Source organism: Oryctolagus cuniculus, chromosome 2, assembly GCF_051225735.1.
Source record: "Oryctolagus cuniculus isolate XC-2025 breed Fujian yellow rabbit chromosome 2, ASM5122573v1, whole genome shotgun sequence".
Classification (NCBI taxonomy): Eukaryota; Metazoa; Chordata; class Mammalia; order Lagomorpha; family Leporidae; genus Oryctolagus; species Oryctolagus cuniculus.
In genome coordinates, this window is record NC_142868.1 from 165,492,437 (window position 1) to 165,517,713 (window position 25,277).

The 25,277-nt window shown below is 40.0% G+C and overlaps 1 protein-coding gene across 8 annotated transcripts in view; it reads right to left on the minus strand.

The window, feature by feature from the left end:
* The window catches only part of EML4 (EMAP like 4), a 179,691-nt gene that overhangs the window by 28,628 nt on the left and 125,786 nt on the right, over positions 1–25,277 (minus strand). For all 8 annotated transcript variants that reach the window (XR_016229419.1, XM_008254479.5, XM_008254478.5 and 5 more), the window contains 7 exons: positions 24,197–24,346; positions 19,966–20,035; positions 18,088–18,198; positions 13,812–13,907; positions 10,594–10,728; positions 10,359–10,494; positions 2,830–2,981 (listed from right to left, as the gene is read on the minus strand). Coding sequence is in view for 7 of the 8 variants with exons in the window: in XM_008254479.5 (XP_008252701.1) it covers positions 2,830–2,981; positions 10,359–10,494; positions 10,594–10,728; positions 13,812–13,907; positions 18,088–18,198; positions 19,966–20,035; positions 24,197–24,346 (850 nt within the window). In the remaining variant the exon portion in view is untranslated. The remainder of the gene's footprint in view (positions 1–2,829; positions 2,982–10,358; positions 10,495–10,593; positions 10,729–13,811; positions 13,908–18,087; positions 18,199–19,965; positions 20,036–24,196; positions 24,347–25,277) is intronic.

Genomic DNA, 25,277 nt, shown 5'->3' on the forward strand with positions numbered 1-25,277 from the left:
GTTCTGCATCCTTGGATTCAATCAACCACGAAAAAAAAATTGTACCTCTACTGAATACATAAACTTTTTCCTTTTCCACTATACCATACACAATACAGAAAAACAACTATTTACACAGCAATCACATTGTAGTAATAAGTAATAGGGAGCTGATTTAACATGTAAGAGAGGAGGTGTGTGCGTTTTAGTATACAGATACTAGGGTCATGTTATATAAGGGACTTGAGAGTCTGGGGAATTTGGTATCCTGGGACCCTGGAACTAATCCTCTAGGAATGCCAAGAGAAAACTGTATCGTACACATAACTGTCATTGGGATGATTGGAAATCAACTTCAGATCGTATCATAAAGGGCAGGCTCAATCCCCTACTTTCTTTACTCCCTAAAATAAAGTCTTATCTACTTAAAAAAAAAAGTCATTAAGAGCACTCCATGGAACATCAATTTGAATGTATTAGATATGGTACATTCTTGGGGTCGGCGCTGTGCAGTGCCAGCATCCCATATGGGCGCCATATGGGATGGTCCTGGCTGAGCCACTTCCGATCCAGCTCTCTGCCGGGAAAGCACTAGAAGATGGCCCAAGTCCTTGGGCTCCTGCAGTGGAGTGGGAGACCCAGAAGAAGCTCCTGGCTTTGGACTGGCACAGCTCCAGCCACTGCGGCCAACTGGGGAGTGAACCAGCGGATGGAAGACTTCTCTCTCTCTCTGTCTCTCCTTCTCTCTCTGAGTTTCAAATAAATAAATACATCTTTAATAGATACAGTACATTCTTAGTGAATGCTACATTAATGCCATAATTATTCCAAAGAATGAATCTCAAACAATGTAATTCTCCTTTACGAAGTGGGATCCAAAACACTAAGCATTAAATGAAAACCTGTATTATAAATGGCAAAAGAAAGAGTAAACAAGATTGGGTAGCTTTTTGATTACAAAGGGCTATCAGTTACCTGTGAAAAAAATAAATGATAAAGTGGCGGGGCTGGCGCTGTGGTGCAGCGGGTTAACACCCTGGCCTGAAGCACCGGCATCCCATATGGGCGCAGGTTCGAGACCTGGCTTTCCACTTCCAATCCAGCTCTCTGCTATAGCCTGGAAAGCAGCAGGAGATGGCCCAAGTCCTTGGGCTCCTGCACTTAAGTGGGAGACCTGGAAGAAGCTCCTAGCTCCTGGCTTTGGATCGGCGTAGCTCCGGCAGTTGCAGCCAATTGGGGAGTGAATCAGTGGATGGAAAACCTTTCTCTCTCTGCCTCTCCTCTCTTTGTGTAACTCTTTCAAATAAATAAGTAAATCTTTAAAAAAAAAATAAACAAAGTGGCATTTCAACTATGCATTTAAGGTTATGATAAAGCAACTTTTTTACTATCTGTCTTGTTGGAAATAAAAATCCAAAGGCAGTTCTCTCAGGATTCTCTTCTTCAGAGATGTGTTTAGAAAGCATATAATGTGTAGAAAAGCACTGAGAACACATTCAAAAATTAAATCACCCAAAAAAAAGAAGCAACATTAAACTCAGTGAGATTTGCTCTTGCTTTAATAATCAATCACTGGTCTAAAATATTCTTTTAATCACTTTACTTTCTGAAGCATCAATTCAACTAGCAAATTTTCACTGTGTACACATCTTGCTCAGGTTTAATAGTTATACTTGGTCTATGCCATGTAGCAGGTGCACACATACACACACACACAGAGCTAATTAACAATCATCATTAAGGTCACTCTTTAAAATATTATTTTCAAAATAAAACAAAGAAAATAGGGCCGGCGCCGTAGCTCACTAGGCTAATCCTCCGCCTTGCGGCGCCGGCACATCGGGTTCTAGTCCCGGTCGGGGCTCTGGATTCTGTCCCGGTTGCCCCTCTTCCAGGCCAGCTCTCTGCTGTGGCCAGGGAGTGCAGTGGAGGATGGCCCAAGTGCTTGGGCCCTGCACCCCATGGGAGACCAGGATAAGTACCTGGCTCCTGCCATCGGATCAGCGCGGTGCGCCAGCCGCAGCGCGCCGGCCGCGGTGGCCATTGGAGGGTGAACCAACGGCAAAGGAAGACCTTCCTCTCTGTCTCTCTCTCTCGCTGTCCACTCTGCTTGTCAAAAAAAAAAATAAAATAAAAAAATAAAATAAAATTATTTTCAAACTTTAAAGTTAAACTGCTGATTTTATATGCTTTGGGCTTGGACAGAGTATTCAATGAACATGCTGAATAATTTTGGACCACTAAAAATATCTCATAAATAAACAATAAGCAAGTTAATCACTCTATCCAGCCTTTATTCTGTTTGATCTTTTATTTTTTCAAATTATTATTATTATTTTTTAATTTGACAGGTAGAGTTAGATAGTGAGAGAGAGAGAGAAAGGTCTTCCTTCTGCTGGTTCACTCCCCAAATGGCAGCCATGGCCAGTGCTGCGCCTATCTGAAGCCAGCAGCCAGGTGCTTCTTCCTGGTCTCCCATGCGGGTGCAGGACCCAAGCACTTGGGCCATCCTCCACTGCCCTCCTGGGCCACAGCAGAGAGCTGGCCTGGAAGAGGAGCAACTGGGACTAGAACCTAGTGCCCATATGGGATGCCGGTGCTGCAAGCACAGGATTAACCAAGTGAGCCAGGGTGCCAGCCCCTCAAATTATTTTTTTTAAATGAATGGTCTTTTTTTTCTTAAATAAGGTTATCCTAAAGGCAATTAAAAACTCTGTTCCATTGGAATGGAATGAAATTCTAAGAATGTACAGCAATTTTCAAAAAAAGTATAAGTTATCTTAATGTGAGACAAAATATATGAATTGAGAGGTTTAACATTTTTATGATTTGCTTTCTTTCCATCCTTACCTCTATTTCTCTTTCAGGATTCAGATCATGATCCCATAGAATTATTTTTCTGTCTTTCCCTCCTCCGGTTAATATCATCCCATTTCTCATCTGACAAAGTGTGAACACACTGCCATCATGAGCTTTGATTTGCTTGCTGATCTGATATACACCTAATACGATAAGGGAAAAATGAAAACATTAGTGATAAAACTTTAAAATAAGATTTATTTATTTGAAAAGCGGAGTTACAAAAAAAGAAAAGAGTTACAGACAGAGGAAGAGGCAGAGATTTTCAATCCACTAGTTCACTTCCCAAATGGCTACAACAGCCAGGGCTGGGCCAGGCCAAAGCCCGGAGCCATGAACTTCATCTGGGTCTCCCACGTAGGTACAGGGGCCCAAGCACTTGGGTCATCTTTCACTGCTTTCCCAGGTGCATTAGCAGAGAGCCATATAGAAAGTGAAGCAGCTGGGACTTAAAGTGGCACCCATATAGGATGCTGGCAGTGCAAGCAGCAGCTTGACCCGCTACAACACAGTGCCAGCCCCTAGTGATAAATTTTTATAAGACTTCAGTGAATCAGCAGATGGAAGATTTTTCTCTCTCTCCAACTCTGCCTTTCAAATAAACAAATCTTTAAAAAAATAAAAAAGGACAAAAAGAATCCTACCTCAATGTTCCTTTAACTTTCTTGTTAAGGTAACAGTGATACTATTCAATGTTTAATAACCATTGTTCACCTGGAGGTCAACAGCGCCAAGAATGACCTGTTTTATTTGCAGATGTGGGGATCTGGGGAAGGTACTGAGGCAAAGGAGGACCCTGGAAGCTCTGAGTAGAGAAGAATTTCAGTCTTTTACTAACCAGTCCAACTATACCAATGTGATGCTTAAATGACAACCCAGCTTTCTTAACTGCCTATACCATTTTACATAGGGTGGACAATGTGGGCACATAAAAAATAATTTTAAATACAACTCATGTAAAATAAGTGATACTTTGCCCTGTGCCCCCAAAAAATCAGATTCTCTTTCTTAAGGGTAAGGATACGATTATAGAATCAAAACCCTTTAGTATTCACAGAGTCTTACCCAGAGAAGCTCTTTAGCTAGTCAGTAAGGTGGTATATCAAGATGGAAACTTGGGAAGATGATACCTTGCAAAATTAGCTACTAGGTTCAAACTGGGAAGGTAGACCTTTGTTTAAATATGGCCAAAGTAGGCAAATAAATAAAAACCTGATACCTTGGAAAAATTAGAAACTTACAAGTTTAATAGTTCTTTCTCTAAAATTGTTTATCAGCCAATGAATGGATAAACAAAATGTGGCATGTCCAGAAATGGAATAGCAGTCAGCCCCCAAAACAATGTATGGTGACATGCTACAATACAGATGAACCCTGGAAACACTATGAAAGAAGGGAGTCAAAAACCCCACATCTTGTATGACTCCCTTTGTATGAAACGTCCACAACAGAAAAATCCAGAGACCAAAAGTGGTTCCTTAGGGACTGAGGGGAAGGAGGAATAGGGACTACAGTTGGGTACGGGGTTTCCTCTGAGGGTAATGAAAATGTTCTGGAATTATATCATGGTGATGGTTGTTGACACTGAATATACTCAAACTCAGAATTATACACTTCAAAAGGGTAAATCTTATGATATATAACATCTCCATATAGCTGTTACTGAGATTATTTTCTTTTTTCATCTTTTTTTTACTTTTTTCATCTTTATATTTGAACCGCCACTAGATTTATTTATTTTAAAGAGTTAGAGAGAGAGAGAGGTCTTCCATCCACTGGTTCACCCAACTGGCGGATCCGAAGCCAGGAGCTTCTTCCGGTCTCCCACGCAGGTGCAGAGGCCCAAGGACTTGGGCCATCTTCTACTGTTTTCCCAGGCCACAGCAGAGAACTCGATGGGAAGTGGAGCAGCTGGGACTTGAACCAGCGCCCATATGGCATACTGGTGCTTCAGGCCAGGGCGTTAACCCGCTGCGCCACAGTGCTGGCCCCTAGATTTTTAAAATTAACTACAATTTATAGGGCTTTAAAAATCAACAGCTGACTCTGAAAACTATCTCTGTGGGAGAGTATGAGTGGTTCACAGATGGGTGTAACTGGCAGGTAGCAAAGAAAGGGTTTGCTTGATTTAGCAGAGCTGGGAGCAGAACTCCAACAAACTTGCTATTGAAGCATGAGCCTCCAGTCACACTGACACTCATCATCTGAAAGTATATTTTAAGCTCTGAATGGCACAGTTGTGTTTGGTGGGATATCCAACGACTTATCACTGCTCTGACTGCTTTCATGCCGATCATGAGAGAGAGGACATCTGAGAGATGTGAATTTTTTGACACTACCGTTGCCTTTATTTGGGTATTACAAAAAAAGCAAATTTTAGTTTTATTTCTGTATGCATGGTCAGATTAACAATAGTCTGAAAATATTATTTGTAAATTATAAAAGCAGGAATGCAGTTTCTAAATTTACCATCAGAATGTGGAAAATGAAATAAAGTTTTTCTGTTCTTTATTCAGGCTCTTATTTCTTTTCTTTTCTTTTTCTTTTTTTTGACAGGCAGAGTGGACAGTGAGAGAGAGAGACAGAGAGAAAGGTCTTCCTTTTGCTGTTGGTTCACTCTCCAATGGCCACCGCAGCCAGTGTGCTGCGGCGGGCGCACCGCGCCGATCCGAAGCCAGGAGCCAAGTGCTTCTCCTGGTCTCCCATGCGGTGTAGGGCCCAAGCACTTGGGCCATCCTCCACTGCACTCCCTGGCCACAGCAGAGAGCTGGCCTGGAAGGGGGGCAACCGGGACAGATTCTGGCGCCCCGACCGGGATTAGAACCTGGTGTGCCGGCGCCGCTAGGTGGAGGATTAGCATATTGAGCCGCAGCGCCAGCACAGGCTCTTATTTCTAAGCATAACAAAAGACTCCCCCAGAGTGATAGAATGTTAGAAAACAATTTTCTCATGGGTCTCTATTTCTGATATTTCAGTTTAAACCAACAGTATTTGAAATAGTTGCCAAGAAAAATAATTATCTTCGAATTAAAAAACCTACTTTATCTCCAGGTTTAATAATATAGCTAATTCTATCTAAGCTTAATCAGAAATCTTTCCTCTCCCCTTTCTTCCTTACCTCTAACAGAAATAGTTTCCATAAAGATGAAGTTAACCTTGCCAGCCAAATAAAGATGTCTGGAGAGCTTTCTGTGCCTGTTTAACTATGTGAGAGCACTTCAAAAAGTTCATGGAACAAGAGTTAGAAGATTTAATGGGGCCAGCACTGGGGCATAGAAGGCTGGGCCTCCATCTACTACGCTGGCACCCTATATGGGTGCTGGTTCAAGTCTTGGCTGTTCCACTTCTGATGTGCCTGGAAAGGCAGAGGAAAATGGTCCAAACCTTTGTGTCCCTTCACACATGTGGGAGACCAGGAAGAGGGTCCTGGCTCCTAGCTTTGGCCTGGCCCAGCCCTGGCCATTGTGGCCATTTGGGGAGTAAACCAATGAATGAAGGCTCTCGATATCTCTCTCTCTGTATCTCTGCCTTTCAAATATGAATACAAAAATCTTAAAAAAAAAAAAAAAAAGATAGGTTTGCATTGGTGTAAAAAGTTTTAAAGTCCATATACATGAGGGTGTCTTCAAAGGGGTAACAGGAAATGCTTTTTATGGAGAAAAAAAAAAGGTATTGATTAAAAAAAAATTTTGCACCAAAATAAGCTTTTATTTCCACTGTTCCATGAACTTTTTGAAGTTCCCTCACAGACTCAAATAGCAGGAAGATTTTAAATTTTATGTATTTTCTTAGCATTTGTGCAAATGTGCCCTTGATGAATATTTAAAGGGCAGATAAAATGGTGCTATTTCTTAGTTCCTAAGACAAAATTTAACAAATACTGAAACATTTTAATGCTGCTGTATATACTCTCAACATTGCTCCCACTCTTAAATATTATGAATTATGCCATATAATGATAATCTGAAACTTCACATATGTAGGAAATAAAATGGGTTGGAAGCATGAAAAAAATATATAGATGGCTGATGAGGCATAGAATATAGTTTTGGTTTATTTCCTATTTACTACAGTTAAAAGGATTACCTATAAATTATACTTTTGCCATCCAAAATTGTCCTTTTATGAGCCATGATACAAAGTGTACACAAATTTTGGCTGGTAATCTACCTGAGGTACAAAAATGTCACACTTGGGAACATGCAAACTGAATCAATCTATTGAAATTTGGGAGCAGGATTTTTAATATAGAAACTCCAGGCATTTGGTTTGGTCTAGGTTTCCACATTTCTTTCACTGCACTCACCAAATCCTTCCCAGCCATACTTATAGAATTGGAAACCCCAAATAAAAGAAAACAAAATTCTTGGCAACTTTCTCATAATAGTTTCAGTCAACAGGCCATTTTGTATATCCAGAACCTATGTTAGGAGATTGTTTCCTGTTTGTATATATACAGATTTTCTTGGTACAGAGGCTAAGCCACAAGCTTTTCTGACAAAAACAAAAATAAACACCTCTGAATCTCTCCCTGTCCCTTACCTGAACACACAACATTAAGATTAATGGAAGGGGTACATTTATTCACAAACTTGCCTCGCTGTTGGAGGATATGGCAACAATTTAAAAGTTGCTATTTTCATACACTACTCTTACTGGCATTTCTGGTACTGAACAAACGTGCCCAAGAAAAAATGAGAAATAAAGGGAGGGCATCGGCACAGTTAAGATGCTGCCTGGGATGCCCGCATCCCATACCAGAGTGCCTCATTTTGAGTTCTGGCTCTGCTTCCCATTCCAGCTTCCTGCACATGTGCACCCTGGGAGGCAGCAGGTGACAGCTCAAGTACTTGGGTCCTTGTCACCCATGTGGGAGACCCGGAATATGTTCCCAATTCCTGGGTTTGGCCTAGCCACAGCCCCAGCTGTTACAGAAATTCGGGGAATGATTTTCTTTCTTTAAAAAAATAAAAACATTACAGGTAGAGGTAGAGGTAGAGGTAGAGAGGTAGAGAGGTAGAGAGGTAGAGAGGTAGAGAGGTAGAGAGGTAGAGAGGTAGAGGTAGAGGTAGAGAGAGGAAAAAAACAAACAAAAAATCAGGGATAATTAAAATACTTTATCTAGCATACAACACCTAAAAAAACACAGTATCAAACCCAATCAATCATTGTAGGATAGACACGAACCCTTGGGGCCCAAGGGTGGAAAACCATGGTTTGGGTGTGGTTTGTCCTTAAAGCATACATGTGCTGGAAAGCTGGGCTTCAGTGTGGCGAAGTTGGGAGATGGGACCTTTGTGGGGACAGATTATTCCTCACATTCCCGAGGGTGTACTCTCTAAAAGGGTTACTTCTTTTGTACCCTGGTTAGTTCTCATGAGAGCATCGTGAGCCTGAGCTGAGCCTCACCTCTCTGCTTCCAGGACTGAGATGTGATTATCTGCTTCCTCCTGGACACTTTCATCGCCTTCCTCTATGATGTGACACAGATGAGAGGACCCTCAACCAGAACTGAGCTGATACGAGTACCATGCCCTCGAACCTCCAAAATAGTGAACTAAATAAAGCTCTTTCTTCAGAAGTTAAAAAAAATACACAATCATAAGACAACTATAATACTAAATTTAAATTCTGCATTTCAGTGAAATCAATACCACTCCAGTTTTATTTCTACACTGATATCCAAAGGTAAAAAAGTTATTTCCTTAATAAAATGCAAGACAAATGATTTTCAAACAGTACCAAGTGCTAGTCCTGAGAATGATTACTGGAGAAGACAGACACATAAATTGGGTCTTTCTCTCCAAGCAGGGGAACAGGGATTCCCTTATTCACGACTTAGAATGATTTCCATGGTCTGATGCAGGCACTCGAGAGAGAGAGAGAGCAGGAACCGTCAGATGTACAGGGAGCAGTGGATGAATAAGAGAAGTCAGCACATGCTATTCTGCCAATCCCCAGGGGAAAGGTCTCAGGACCCTCAGGCTGGTTCCCCATCATGTCCCTTCTCTCTCTTTGGTGGATTCTTAGGGACTGACTGCCCTATTAGTTCTATTTCTCTGGCTACCACCTATCATTTTTCTCTGTTCCTTGTTTACTGATTCTAAACCAAGGTCTCCAATTTTTTGCTCATAATTTTCTACTATGAAAGAAGTACATGATATTCTGGATATTCTTTCCAAGTTTTACTGTTGTTAAATGATATGGAAAAATGAGGTGGGAAAACGGTTATTTTCAACGTCCCTTCTCTAAGATTTACTAATTTATTTACTTGAAAGATAGAGCGACAGAGAGACACGCACAGAGATCTTCTATCTGCTGGTTCATACTCCAAATGTCTGCAAATGCCAGGTCTGGGCTAGACTGAAGCCAGGAGCCACAAACTCCATCCAGGTCTCCCACATGAATAGCAGGGCCCAAGCACTTGGGTCATCTTTCACTGCCTCCTAGGTGCACTAGCAGGAAGCTGAATCAGAAGTGGAGCAGTCGTGACTCAAACTGACACTCCAATATGGGTGCATCACAATCAGTAGCTTACTCCACTGCATCACAATGCTCTCCTACTTTTTCTCCCATCTACCATAGAAAGAGCAAAATGGACCTATATATTTGATTGCAAATCAAGCTTAAGAATAACATATGTCTGTATTTTTAAAAATTTTTATAGCTTTTATTTGATTATTTATATGAAAGGCAGAGTTACACAAAGAGAGAAGGAGAAACAGAGATTTTCCATCTGCTGGTTCATTCCCCAAATGGCTGCCAACAACCAGGAGAGGCCAGGCCACAGCTAAGAGCTTCATCTACATATCCCATGTGGGTGGCAGGGACCCAGGCACTTGAGCCATCTTCTGCTACTTTCTTAGCAAATTAGTAGGGAGCTGGTTCAGAAGTGGAGTAGCCAGGACTTGAACTTGTGCCCATATGGGATACCAGTGCTGCAGGCCATCGCTTTTTTAACTTGCTGTGTCACAGTGATGCCCCTTATTCTGTATTTCTAAGGAAAACTCATCTGAGGTACAGCTGAATTAATTCCAAAGCTACCACTAAAGCTAGGAAAAGGGGATGTAGTGAGAAAAATAAAGAGAAGGGGACTAACCTTACTTTACTGACCTTACTCATTTTTTTCTCCCCTATCCCATTTTTATCATTTGGTTGTGCATTTTGCCTTCAGAGAAATCCCAGCATCAGCCCAGGGGAGAGCAAACATCTATACTTTTTAAATTAACATTTACATATTATAACCTATACCAACTCTCTTCACTTTACATTAATGCCCTGGTGGGGTAAGTTTAGTGTAGTTAAATATATATTATATAAACATAATGAATAACTGGATAAATAATTTCAATTTTCTAAAAAAGATCATTGTAAAGAACCTTAAGAACAAAAGTTATGTTGGTGTGTCTCATATTGGGCATCTATTATTCTTTGTCTCCTGGTCTGGGCAAGAGATAGGACTGCAACAGCTCTGTGTGAGATTTATAAGGAAGCAGTTTACTAATATGAGAACACTGTACCTTTCGGTCCTTTCCCAGGTGTTGGCTCTACAGTAGTTTTGCTCCATATAAGCAGGACTCCACCCGAGTCTCCAGTAAGAACATCTCCATTGCCCAAGAATGCTAAACACTGCACAAATTTTGGTTTTTCATATTTCTATAAGAAAAAAATGAGAATTTTCAGTTTCTCCTATGAAGATTTTTGAAAATCACAGTTTTATGCAGCTAATGAAGCTCTAACATTTTGGATCCTTACCCCAAAAATTCCCTGTTTTCTTGTTAGTGAATTGCCACTCCAGGTCCAGAAAAAAATATGAGATTTACCACATGTTATTATGGTATTTGCATCTGTTGGGTGAAACTCCACAGCCAAAACAACTTCATTTGTTGTCTGTGAAAAGAGAAAAAAATTTAGATAAATATACACCCATATCTCTACCAAGTACGAATTACAGCTACTGACAAATCAAGGTGAAAAAATTTTAAGAAATGTTTTTTCTTCCAAGATTTATTTTCCTGAAAAACTGTAGTTAACATATTTTTAGAACAAAAATTTCAATTTTATATCCCTGTACTACTTTAACACCTTTTATATTATTTTTAAAAAGGATTTATTTATTTTAAAGGCAGAGTTACAGAGGGAGGAGGCGGGAGGGAGATCCACCATCTGCTGGTTCATTCCCCAAATGGCTGTAGGAGCCAGGGGTAGGCCAGCCCGAAGCCAAGAGCTTCTTCCAGGTCTCTCACACTGATGGCAGGGGTCCAAGCAGTTGTACCATCTTCTGTTGCTTACTCAGGCATGTTAGCAGGGAGCTGGATAGGAAGAAGAACAGCTTGAACTGGCACGCATATGGAATGATGGCATTGCAGCAGCTTGATCCCCTATACTATTTTTGAAAACTTTACACTTGGGGCCAATGTATTGTAGAGTTGGTTAAGCTACTGCCTATGTTGTTAGTATCCCACATGAGTGCTAGTGGGAGTCTTGGCTGCTATGCTGCCAAATGAGTTCCCTGCCAATACACCTGTAAAGGCAATGGAAGACAGTCCAAGAACTTGGGCCCCTGCCACTCATGTCAGAGATCCAGATGAAGTTTCTGTCTTCTGGCTATGGCTTGGATTAGTCCTGGCTGTGGCCATGTGGGGATTGAACCACAAGATGAAGATCCTCCTTCTCTAACTTCCATTCAAATGAATAAATAAATCTTAAAAAACAAAAAAACAAAAAAACAAATAAAAAAAAGAGCTTTGCACTAGGAAGACATTTAAATGAGACACTTTAGATTATTTTAATTTCTTGCACATTCAGGAAAAGTACGCTAAAACCATCAAATGCAAACAGTGTACATTGTTTAAAAGACACTGTCATTTTTTAAAAAAGATTTATTTATTTACTTGAAAGTCAGAGTTACACAGAGAGAGGAGAGGCAGACAGAGAGAGAGAGGTCTTCCATTTGCTGGTTCACTCCCCAATCAGCCACAACGGCTGGAGCTGCAGCGATCTGAAGCCAGGAGCCAGGAGCTTCTTCCTGGTCTCCCACATGGGTGAAGTCCAAGGACTCAGACCATCTTCCACTGTTTTTCCAGGCCATAACAGAGAGCTGGATCGGAAGTGGAGCATCCAGGACTAGAACCGGCCCCCATATGAGATGCCAGCACTGTAGGCGGTGGCTTCACCCCCTATGCCACAGCGCTGGCCTGACACTGTCATTTTGATATAAAAAAGAAACAATCTTATCTCTTTTTACTATCATTGATTATTCATTTATTTACCAATATATTACTATTAAGATATTAATCCCCTAGGCTGAAGCCTTAAAAAAGTCGATTAGGGGGCCAGTGTTGTGGCACAGCAGGTAAAGCCATCACCTGAGATGTTGGAATCCAATATGGGTGCACTTACCTCACCAACAAAGATACATGCAGACTGAAAGTGAAAGGATGGAAAAAGATATTCTGTACTAACGGAAAGCAAAAACGAGCAAGTGTAGCCATCCTAACATCAGAAAAAGTAGATTTTTACACAAAAACTATTTAAAAGAGATATAGAAGGGCATTATGCAATGATTAAGGGATTGATTCAACAGGAAGATGTGACTAAAATAAATGTATATACACCCAAATAGAGGGCACCTGGTTAATTAAAAGAAATATTAATGGATCTAAAGAGACATATGCTCCAATACAATAGTAATGGGGGACTTCAACACACCACTTTCATCAATGGACAGATCAGCTAGACAGAAAACCAACAAAGAAACAACAGAATTAATCAACATTATGGACCAAATGGACCTAACTGATATCTACAGAACCTTTCATCCCACAGTTGGAGAATACACATTCTTTTTCAGTGCATGGAACTTCCTCTAGGATTGACTGCATCCTAGGCAACAAAGCAAGCCTCAGTGAATTAAAAAAAAAAAAAAAACAACTGAAATCATTACCATGCATCTTTTCTGATCACAATAGGATGAAGCTGGAAATTAACAATTCAAGAATTTCTAGAACATATGCAAATACATGGAGATTGAACAACATGCTCCTGAATATACAGTGGGTCACAGAAGAAATGAAGAGAAATCAAATAATTTCTGGAAATGAATGAAGATGACAATAAAATGTATCAAAACTCATGGGATACCACAATTGGTGCCTACATCAAGAAATTGGAAAGGCACCAAATAAATGAACTGTCAATGCATCTCAAGGACCCAGAAAAAGAACAAATCAAATCCCAAATTAGTGGGAGGAAAGAAATAATTAAAATTAAAAAAAGATAGATAAAATCAAAACCAAAAAATTACAAAACAGCGAAACAAAGAGCTGTTTTTTTGAAAAAACAAAACTGACACATCATTGGCCCAATTAACCAAACAAAGGAGGGAGAAGACCCAAATTAATAAAATCACAGGACATGTAACAACAAATAACAACCAAAATAAAAAGAATCAACAGGAATTACAAAGAGCTGTATGCCAACAAGTTGGGAAACCTAGAAGAAATGGATAGATTCCTGGACACATACAACCTACCAAAATTGAACCATGAAAACACAGAAAGCCTAAACAGACCAATAATCAAGATGGAGATTGAATCAGTAATAAAGATCCTCCCAACAAAGAAAAGCCCAGGACCAGATGGCTTCACTGCTGAATTCTACCAGACATTTAAAGAAGAACTAATTCCAATTCTTCTCAAGAATTGGAAGGGAGGGAACCCTTCCAAACTCCTATGAAGCCTTTATTAGCTTAATTGCTAAACCAGAAAAAGACACAACGGAGAAAGAGAACTATATAACAATATACCTGAAGAACACAGATGCAAAAATTCTCAACAAATCAGTAAATGTAATGCATTTGGCCAGTGGGCTTACTGTGCAACCTAAAAAAACGCAATACAGCTCCAAATACCTGCCAAAAAAAGTCATGTATTCTAAATGATGATATGTAATTAAAATATTTTAAAATTTACCTTTATTTCTGCTCCTTTTGATTTTTTCTGCCAGTCCCAAACAGTAAGCATATGCTCATTGGAGTCATCAATAACGCATAAATGAACACCTGAATCCTAAAGAAAAGTCAATTAAATGCATTTAAAAATTCCTGAAATAACCTCACTTTCCATGAAATACATACTGTTACAACAGTAAGATCACTGAATAACCTTTAAACTCATTGGTTCTTTGAAACATAACAAATGTCCTATTTAATAAAACTGAATTTTCATCAGAACACATGTTTCTTCTTCTTTTTTTTTTAAAGGTTTATTTATTTATTTGAAAGGCAGAGTTACGGAGAGAGGGGGAGAGACAGAAGAGAGTGACAGAGAGAGAGAGATATCTGCCATCCTATGGTTCACTCCCCAAGTATTTGCAGCAGCTGGGGCTGGGCTAGGCTGAAGTCGGGAGCCAGAAGCTGCATCCAGCACCCCATCCAGTGCCCAAACCAGCACCCATCTGGGATGCCAGTGTTGTAGGTGACTGCTTGAACCACTGTGCTAAAATGCCAGCCCCAAGAGTCTTTTAAAATCTATTTTCTATATTTAATTTTTCCACTAGGTTGATTTCTACTTACCATCAGGCATTTCTCTTATTTAAAGATAGCAAATAATTCATTTTGAGGTTATTCTAAGTCCTTTCGGTACCATGTTTGCCTCCTATTGTACATATGGCATTTTCTCAAGGTAGGCAGGAAAAAAAGCACATCATTTCATAATTTTGCTTCTGATCAAAGTTTCATAGTAGATGGAATAAGCTAAAACTAATGTCTATTTTTTTTAAGATTTATTTATTTGAGAGTCGGAGTTACACACAGATAGAAGGAGAGGCACAGAGAGAGGTCTTCCATCCGCTGGTTCACTCTTCAATTGGCTGCAATGGCCGGCTCCTGAAGCCAGGAGCCAGGAGCCAGGAGCCACGAGCCAGGAACTTCTTCCAAGTCTCCCACGTGGATGCAGGGGCCCAAGGACTTGGGCCATCTTCCACTGCTTTCCCAGGCCACAGCAGAGAGCTAGATCAGAAGTGGAGCAGCCAGACTAGAACCTGCTACGCCACTGTGCCGGCCTCACTAATGTCTGTTTATAACAGTTTTCTGTGATACACTAGACTTGCGTTAACATGAATAAACAAAATAAATACATAATTAAACTTTGTGAAACCATTTTTTAAGTCCTTGGAGTATTTAACACCAGGAGTTTGACCATATTATGATTTATCCTCGTAACACATCAGAAAGATGAAACTAAATATTTTACACAAATGACAATGGCATGACTTAAGGATCCTCATTAATTTTTTAAAAAGATTTATTTATTTATTTGAAAGTCAGAGCCATTCAGAGAGGAGAGGAGAGGTAGAGGTAGAGGTAGAGGTAGAGGTAGAGGTAGAGAGAGAGAGAGAGGAAGAGAGAGAGGTGTCTCCTATTCAATGGTTCACTCCCCAATTGGCCCCAACAGCTGGAGCCATGCCGCTCCAAAGCCAGGATCCTTGAGCCTCCCCCGGGTCTCCCACACGTGTACAGGGGCCCAAGGACCTGGGCCATCCTCCACTGCCTTCCCAGGCCATAGCAGAAAGCCAGATTGGAAGTGGAGCAGCCAGGTCTCGAACTGGCGCCCACATGGGATGCCGGTGCCTCAGGTCAGGGTGTCAACCCACTGCGCCACCGCACCAGCCCCTGTGAAACCATTTTCATTCACATAACTTAAGTCTTTCAGTTTAAGAAATAGATATGAGGGGCTGGCACTGTGGTATAATGGACAAAGTCGCTACCTGAGAAGCTGGCATCCCATTTCGGGGCCAGCTTGAGTCCTGGCTGCTCCATTTCTGATGGAAGATTGCCCAAGTACTTGGGTTCTGGCCACCCACGTGGGAGACATGGTTGAAGCTCCTGGCTCCTGGCCCAGCCCGGGTCGTTATGGTCCTCTGAGGAGTGAACCAGCAGATGAAAGATCTCTCCCACCCAGCCCCCTTAACTCTTTCAAGTGAATAAATAAATCTTTAAAAATAAATAAATAAGAAACAGATATGGACAACTATTTTTCTCAAAGTATCTCTGATATATGCCTTATAATGTCTATGGAAACACTGTACTGAAGAGTCAGCAGTACCAAGGAAGGGTAAAGCTTATTATGCTTCCCTATGTTTCTCTTAGCATGTATTTGGAATGATTATCTGAAATGGAAAGAGGTGGAATATGAGCCAATTCAAGATATTAACAATGGTATCAGCAACGGATCAGTTCTCACTACAGAGATTTTTAGAAGGAAAAAAAGTAGTGAAAGTATTTTCTGTCTGTTCTCATATCCTTTTCTAAATATCCTTCTCCCAGTTCATGAGTAGTTGGACCACTGACATTCAGTGCCTACAAGTTAGTGAAGCTTCTAACTTTACCCAAATTTATCTTTCTGTACTAAAAGTGTCACTTCATGCATATCTCACAAAACTCCCATAATACAGAATATAGCTGCTGATGGGTAAGTACTAGTGAGATAATATTAATGCATAAGTATATTCTAAAGCAAAAATGAGGTCCAATAAAACCTAGCCACTTCCAGAATAAAGTATTATTTGGCCTAGCAGTTAAGATGCAGTTAGAAGGTGCACATCCCACATTGAAGTTACTGGGTTCAACCACTTGCACTGGATCTTGACTACTGCTTTCTGCTAATGCAGACACTGGCAAGTAGTTGTAATGGCTCAAGTAACTGGGTCCCTGTCACAAACACAGGACACCTGAATTGAGTTTCCAGTTACTGGCTCCGGGTTTTTGAAGAGTGAATCAAATGGGAGCTCTGTCTACTTGTCCGTCTCTCCAATAAGAAAGATATGGATACTACACTGTAAATCTCCTTAATATTTTATAAACATAATAAAATAAAAATAAATGCTTTAGTAAATAACATCTGGTCTTACTCTCCTCTCAGAATAAAGCCTCAGACTTAGATAAGACTGTCAAACATAGGGGAGGACATTCGGCACAGTGATTAAGCTGCTGCTTGGGACGTCTGCTTTCCATTTAAATTCTAGCTCTGATTCTGATTCTAGTTTCTTGCTAACTTGCAACTTGGTAGGCAGCAGGTGGTAGCTCAATTAGTTGGAACCCTGTCATCCACATGAGAGACCCTGAATGAATTCCTGTTCTTTGGCTTTGGCCTGGCCCAACCCCAGGTGTTGCAGGCATCTGGGGAGTGAACCAGCAGATATGAGATTTCTCTATGTGTTGTGTCATGTCTTTCAATCTTGCTGCCTATCAATTTTAATTTAAAATAGATTAAAAAAAGAGAGAGAGAGAAAGGTAGTGGGTATTGGTACAGCAGTTAAGACACCTCTTGCGTGAGTTTTGAATCCTGACTCTATTTCCTATTTCAACTTCTTGTTAATGTGCATCCTAGAAGGCAGAAGGTGCTGACTCGACTCATGCAGGAAACCTGGATTGAGTTCCTGGTTGCTGGCTTCAGCCTGGTCCAGCCCTGACTGTTGCAAGTATTTAGGGAATGAACTGTTTCTCTACCTTTTAAACAAAATAAATAAAGAAAAAAAGTGACCAGACATAAAAGCCAATTTGTACAGAATGGGCCAAATTTTGTTTGTGAATTTTCTAAATAAAATAGATCTCTTCTATGATCTAAGCTGAAGCTAAAGCATATTTTACTGGCTAATTTCAAACTGCACAATGCCATGTGTACTCCTTTAAATACTTCTTCCAACACTACACCATTATCCTGTAACAGAACAAGGAAAAAAATTAAATATAATTCTGGACAGTATCTTGGATCCCATCTAAATCAAAGTTTAGTACTTGGGTTAAAATGCTAGTATTTGGCCGGCACCGTGGCTCACTTGGCTAATCCTCCGCCTGTGCCAGGTTCTAGTCCTGGTTGTTCCCCTTCCAGTCCAGCTCTCTGCTGTGGCCCCGGAGGGCAGAGGAGGATGGCTCAAATGCTTGGGTCCCTGCACCCACACGGGAGACCAGGAGGAAGTACCCAGTTCCTGGCTTCAGATAGGCACAGCGCCGGCTGTAGCAGCCATTTGGGGAGTGAACCAACAGAAGGAAGACCTTTCTCTGTCTATAACTCTCTGTCTCTCTAACTCTGCCTGGCAAAAAAAAAAAAAAAAAAGCTAATATTTTAGCAATAGCTAATATTAGCAATGGCTAACACTTCCCTTTTCAGTTAGAGTTATCATTTTCTATGGAGACATACATACAAAATGAGTTTAACTTCTTTTCTTTCTTCAAAAATTGTTACTTACAGCTTTTGAAAAATCCAGACATCCTACTCCACGCTCAAAAGTTCCAAGTCCAATAATCTGCAGTGTGGACAGACTAACTGAATCCCACACTCTGACGTGGGGTTGAAGGGGCTGCAAAGACACAAGACAGCAGGACTCACTGGTATTGAGGTAGATGCAAATAAATACCACTGCCACTCAGGACTACGCACCATCTTTACAAAGTAAGAGGGATTGGTCAGTATCTATTAGGAAATCACTACTAGACTTAGACATGATCCCAAAGATCTTCGGTAAGTATTTTTCTTTTAATAATATGAAAATAAGGAAATAACAACAGTGACAATAGTAGCAGCAAACAATTTGGGTATTTACTATGTTCTAATAACATTTCTTTAAATCTATAACTTGAATTTTTTTAACCTCCATCATTTATTTTTTACAATACTTCCTAATTAGAAACATGGCTGTAAACTGATATTTTCTAATAATAGTTTTATGGATTTACCCTCTCAGTTGCAACTACATTCTTTTTTCTTTGAGAGCAAGTTTTACTGTTAACTCTCCTAACACAGTTCTTTGAGGACAGAGGTCCTGCATGGTAAGTTAGTGCACAGTGACTCTTGTTAATTTAACAATTAACACTCTTATGTAAGACATCAGTGATCATCTGAGGCTCTTGACATGTGCTGCCTAGGCTATGGAGGCCTTCTGAACCCACAAACTCTGTCAGTAAATACAAAGCCAAAAGGAAAGTGGAAGTTCTCTCCTCCCTTTACAGGAAAGTACCTCCTTCTTTGATGACCATTTCCTTTCCACTGGGGTCTCACCCACAGAGGTCCTTCATGTAGGACATTTTTGCCTTGGTGTCTTGGCTTTCCATGCTTGAAATGCTCTCATGGCCTTTTCAGCCAGATCAGAATGCCTTAAGGGCTAATTCTGAGGTCAGAGTGCTACTTAAAGCAACTGTCATTCTATGAGTCTGCTGTGTGGATACTCTATGAATCTGTTGATTCTCATGTTGGAGCATTCACTCCTTTTTAATTCTATTATTATTACCAGACATTTAATCCTATCTATATGATTGCTTTAACACTTCCTATCCACATCCATATACCATTTAAGTATATCATATATGTTCATTTAAACCTCACAATCCTCACAATCCTATTAACTTTAGGTAGTATTATAATTTAATAGATGAGAAGACTAGATATAGAGATTTAAATAATTTTCCCAAAGTAAACACTTATTAAAAGCCATATAATATAACCTCTCCACATCTATTTAAAGAAACTGAACTCATAATGTCATGAGTTTATTCATATGTATGTATCAACCATTATTTATATTCAATGTTGATTCTTAGGAATAAGGAATGTTACACAAAAGAGCCTTGAAAAAGTTCATAAAAAATGTGTACTATGAAAAAAGTATGCATGGATTTCAAAATTTTATGCACAAAATAAATTTGTCTTTTAATTCCATGGTCCGCGAACTTATTGAAGCTACTCAAAAGCGAAACACTTCAAGTGATAACTGTTCTAAACATATTTAAAATCACGAACTCTGTCAGTTAAGGGAAATTGCAATACCATTTGGCAAACACTGGTAAATAATTCTATGTAAAGAAAACTGTGACAAGCTTATCAGACTTCCCATCATTAAAAGTCAATAGTTTCTCTAAGGAGAACACTTTTATTTTAGAAAAAAAAATTTAAGCAGTATGATTATTTTTTGTCTTTTAAAATGTTCTAATGTTTATTACCTGTTTACACAAGAAATCCTTTAGTACATTTTAGAAGAAAAAAATAAGCTCATTGTGGTTAAAATGATAATCAACTCAATTTTAACAGCAGTATCACCAAGTATAAAACACACAGAACTGTGCCAACTCACCCTTCCATCTTTATCCACTCCAGCAATCTGTCCAGTTGCAATCCTAATTTTGTCAGGGTGTATGGCAAGGCTAAAAAGCAGTATTAACAACAACTTTAAATATTGGAAACATGTGAAACAGCAAAAATGTGCCCTAGTTCCAACATTTTTTTAAACAAATAATTTTTTTAAAAGATTTATTTATTTATTTGAAAGCCAGAGTTAGAGAGAGGAAGAGCAGAGGCAGAGAGAGAGAGAAAGTCATCCCTCTGAGGGTTCACTCCCTAGATGGCCGCAACGGCCACAGCTGGGCCGATCCAAAGCCAGGAGCTTCCTCTGGTTCTCCCACATGGGTGTGAGGCCCAAGGACTTGGGCCATCTTCTACTGCTTTCCCAGTTCATAGCAGAGAGCTGGATTGGAAGTGGAGCAGCTGAGACTTGAACTGGCGCCCATATGAGATGCTGGCACTGCAGGTAGCAGCTTTACCCACTACACTACAGCATCGGCCCCAACAAATAATCTTTAAACACAAAAATATTACAATAGTTCTTTGGCAAGTCAAACAAAAATTATTTGAAGATTTCTAAGTTTTTTTTTCTAAGCTATTTTTTTCCCATTTAAAGCTGAACAAACTGATAGCACATTAAATTTGAAGAAAATATTTATCCACAACTGTAGCATGGTAACAAACTGAACTGTCTTCATTTGTTCAAGTTTTCCTCTCATCCATGCACACAGGCATAGGTATTTATATTTAAAAAAAAAAAAACAGCAAAAATGGGATATTATATTGTACAATTTCTTTTTTTTATAATTTATTTGACAGAGTTAGACAGTGTGAGAGAGAGAGAAAGGTCTTCCATTGGTTTGCCCCCAAATGGCCGCTATGGCCAGAGCTATGCCAATCTGAAGCCAGGAGCCAGGTGTTTCCTCCTGGTCTCCCACACAGGTGCAGGCGCCCAAGCACTTGGGCCATACTCCATTGCCTTCCTGGGCCACAGCAGAGAGCTGGACTGGAAGAAGAACAGCCAGGACTAGAACCTGGCACCAATATGGGATGCCAGCGCTGCAGGTGGAGGATTAACCAAGTGAGCCATGGCACCGGCTCCCAACATTGTACAATTTCAATCTACTAAATTACAAGCATTTTTCATTATTTTATAAATTTATATATATATATATATATATATATATATATATATACACACACACCACCACCACCACCACCACCACCACCACCACCACCACCACGACGTAACAATTCTTTTAGGCCATTTGTACTTTTCTACAAAAAAACCAGCAGTGAACATCTGATTATGTATTGCTCATTACTTCCCAGAAGAGCAGTATAAACATTCTAAAAGTTTTACAACTTCCTTATATTAACAGAAATCTTTAAAAAAGTAATTAGCTAGGGGCCGTGCTGTAGCACAGCAGGTTAACTTACAGCATGCAGTGCCAGCATCCTATATGGGTGCCAGTTCGAGTCCCAGTTGCTCCACTTCACATCCAGATCCCTACTAATGCATTTGGGAAAGCAGTGAAAGATGGCCCAAGTTCCTGGGCCCCTGCACCCAAGCAGGAGACCCAGAAGAACCTGGTTCCTAGCTTTGATCTGGCACAGCCTTGGCTATTGTGGCCATTTGGGGAGTGACCCAGCAGATGGAGGATCCCTCTCTCTCTGTAATTCTTTCAAATAAATAACTTAAAAAAAAACTTACCTAATTTGATGAGTATAAATGGTATCTTATTTTAATTTCTTTGATAACTAAGGAAGCTGGTATTTATTAATGTTTCTTTAATTTCATTTTTTATTTAAATAGTTTATGTCCTGTATTGAGATCAACTACAACACAAAGGTAACTAGAAATCTAACACTTAACATTTTGCTGTATTTAATTCAGTTATCTTTTTTATAATTAAAGAGACAGAGGTGCCATCTAGTGGTTCACTCCTCAAACACCCACAATGGCTCAGGCTGTTTGGGTCAAAGCTCCTATCTGGGTGGCAGGGACCCAACTACTTAAGCTATCACCTGCTGTCTCTTAGGGTATGAATATTCAGGAAGATAGAACTGTGTCTCAAATGCAGGCACTCTGATATGGAATGTAAGTGTCACAACTGAATTACTAAGATGACTAAGCCAAAAGCACACCCCCAGATCTTTCTTTTAAAAAGTTAAAATTTCTTGATAAGGTAATACATTTGCATGGTTCAAATATCCAAACAGCTATAAAAGAGGGGCTGCTGTTGTGGTGCAGTAGGTTATACCATCACTTGGGACACCTGCACCCCGTATCAGAGTGCCAGATTTCAAGTTCCAGCTGATCTGCTTCCAATCCAGCTTCCCATTAATGGGCCTAGGGAGGCATCAGATGATGGACCAAGTGCTTGTACCCCTGCCACCCATGTGGGAGACCCAGATGCAGTTCTTGGCCCCTGGCTTTGGCCTGGCCCTGCCCTGGCTGTTACAGCTGTTGGGGTGTGAACCAATGGATGGAAAAATCTTTCTTTCTCTCAGTCGCTCTGCCTTTCAAATAAATACATAAATAAATTTTAAAAAGAAAAAGGTATAAAAGAAAATTAAGGCCGGCGCCGCGGCTCACTAGGCTAATCCTCCGCCTAGCGGCGCCGGCACACCGGGTTCTAGTCCCGGTTGGGGCGCCGGATTCTGTCCCGGTTGCCCCTCTTCCAGGCCAGCTCTCTGCTGTGGCCAGGGAGTGCAGTGGAGGATGGCCCAGGTGCTTGGGCCCTGCACCCCATGGGAGACCAGGAAAAGCACCTGGCTCCTGGCTCCTGCCATCGGATCAGCGCGGTGCGCCGGCCGCAGCGTGCCGGCCGCGGCGGCCATTGGAGGGTGAACCAACGGCAAAAGGAAGACCTTTCTCTCTGTCTCTCTCTCTCACTGTCCACTCTGCCTGTCCAAAAAAAAAAAAAAAATTAAGAAAGGCTTCTTTCTCACCTGCCCTATCTGCTAAGATCTCCTTTACCTCACCCCATCTCTACTCCCTGAAATTCCCTATAAGGTAACCATTATAATTAGTTTCTTTGTATTAATAATTCTAGGACATTTTTATATATGTGAAAGCTAAGAGAAACACTTATTTTTTATTTCTTTTTTATACAAATGGTAGAGCATTGCACATTATCCTAATCTTTAACATCTGTACTTAAGTTATGTATCATTCAATATTAATACATAAAGTGCTTCCTTCTTCTCTTTACATGTGCATGGAGATGTACGGGTATAACACAACATCACTAGTTAGCAACTGAATAATAGGCTATTTCTAATCTTTAATATCACAATCAATGCTGTAATAAATAATTTTGCATACATATTATTCTACAATGCTTCCATTATTTCTAAAAGTCTAATAATACGTATATATTCTAAGTCATATATTAATTTTTCCTAGATAAAGGTAAAAACATAAGTTTTTAAATATTGGTAAATGATAGGTTTAAATAATAAATTATTAAGCGTAACTGAACAGCAATATTTATTTTTTTCTTCAAATTTTTACTTAATTATTTAAGAGGAAGGAAGTGACGAGAGTGAGAGTGAGGGGCCCCATATACTGGTTCATTCCACCAAAAGCCCACAACAGCCAGGGCGAAGTCAAAGCCAGGAACCAGGAACTCAATCTAGGTCTCCCATATGAGTAGCAGAAATGCAATTATTTGAGCCATCATACTGAGGTACCAATTCGAGTTCTGGCTGTTCCAATTCTGATGCAGCTCCCTAGGAAAGCAGAAGACAGCCCAATTGCTTGGGCTTCTGCCTCCCATGCAGGAGAACTAGATGGAGTTCCAGGCTCATGGGTTGGCCTGGCCCAACCCCGGATACTGCAGCCATTTGGGGAGTGAACAAATGGATGAAAAGACCTTCTGTCTCTGTTTCTCCCCCTAACTCTACCTTTTAAATACATAGAAGGAAGAAGAAAAGAGAAAGAAAAAAGAAGAGGAAGAAAATGGAGGAGGAGGAGGAAGAAGAAGAAAGACTATCAGGGATCTGTGAAAGTAGAAGAGATTCCAATAAATATTTAGGGGGGACTGTATTTATTGCTGTAGATATCACAAAAACTGTTTTGGAGGATTCCAAGTCTTTTTTTTTTTCCTTTTTAAAGTACCTTCTGCAGAATGTCTGTAATATCTTTATATTCTGAGCTTCGCATAAGAAATTATTTTCAATATTACCAAAATTTTAAAATTTTGAAAGAAAACGATCAAACATTAAATGATACCAACCATTTCACACAGTCTGTATGACCCAGGTAATGGCGTTGAGTTCTCTCTTCATAATTAAATAGTACTACTACTGATGCAATGAAATAAACTATTTCCCCAGTAGGAAGAAGGTAAACATTAGCTCGACAGTCCTTTCCTCGATAACCATATCTTAAAAGATGCAGAGTTAAGGTTCTTAATAAGTATAATTCTCAGGGAGTTAAATTAACATGCTTTCATGGACACACATGGGAATCATAACTAAGACCAGAACTAGAAAACCCATATTTTGTCATTATCTTGTGCAATCCTGAGACTTCCAATGTGTTTGAATCTTTGTTTTCTCACTCACTAGACAAATATACTGGGCTCCCAATAGGCATGAGGCACAGTACTGACATGCAGCTCTGAACAAGGCAAATGTGAGGCCTCTATCTCTGGAGTTTATGTGCTGCTGCGGAAGATAGAAATAACCACCAAATCTATCATTAGATTATGGAAAGAAAAATAACATGAAATGACGAAAAAGCATAAATGGAGGGCTTAATTTAGATGGTTAGAGAGAGAAGAAGGGGAGCAAAAGAAGACCTATCTGAGAAAGTGGTATTTATGCCAGACCTAAATGATTTGTAAGGATAGGCAAGAAGCTTGAAACATAGAATGTCAGTTAAAAAGATGTTGTACTGAATTACAGGACTACTAAGTTTTCCTAAGCTGTTATCTATATAACAGAGGGAATAACTTAAGGAGGAGGGCAAGGGGTTATAGGAGAATGGACGCAGACAGCAGAGTTGAAGTTCTTAATTACTCTCTGCTTTACAGAGTTTCTTAAAGGTTCAAAGAGAAGCCAAGAATTTCTAGGTGAACTTATTAGCAAAACTCTATTTTAAACAGTCATGTGAGGCTGGGGTTGTTAACTCTTTTTAATAACTAAAGGAAGTTAAGGTTAACAGAAGAGAATGAGCAGAACCAAACTCAAAACAGCACTCTTCCATTCCGCTCCAGTGCTTTCCTACCACACCACCTGCACCAGCTGCGATGTTCATGGGATACTCTTTTGCCCTTTCAGAGTGTATTAATTTTGACTGCTTTAGATTGCTAA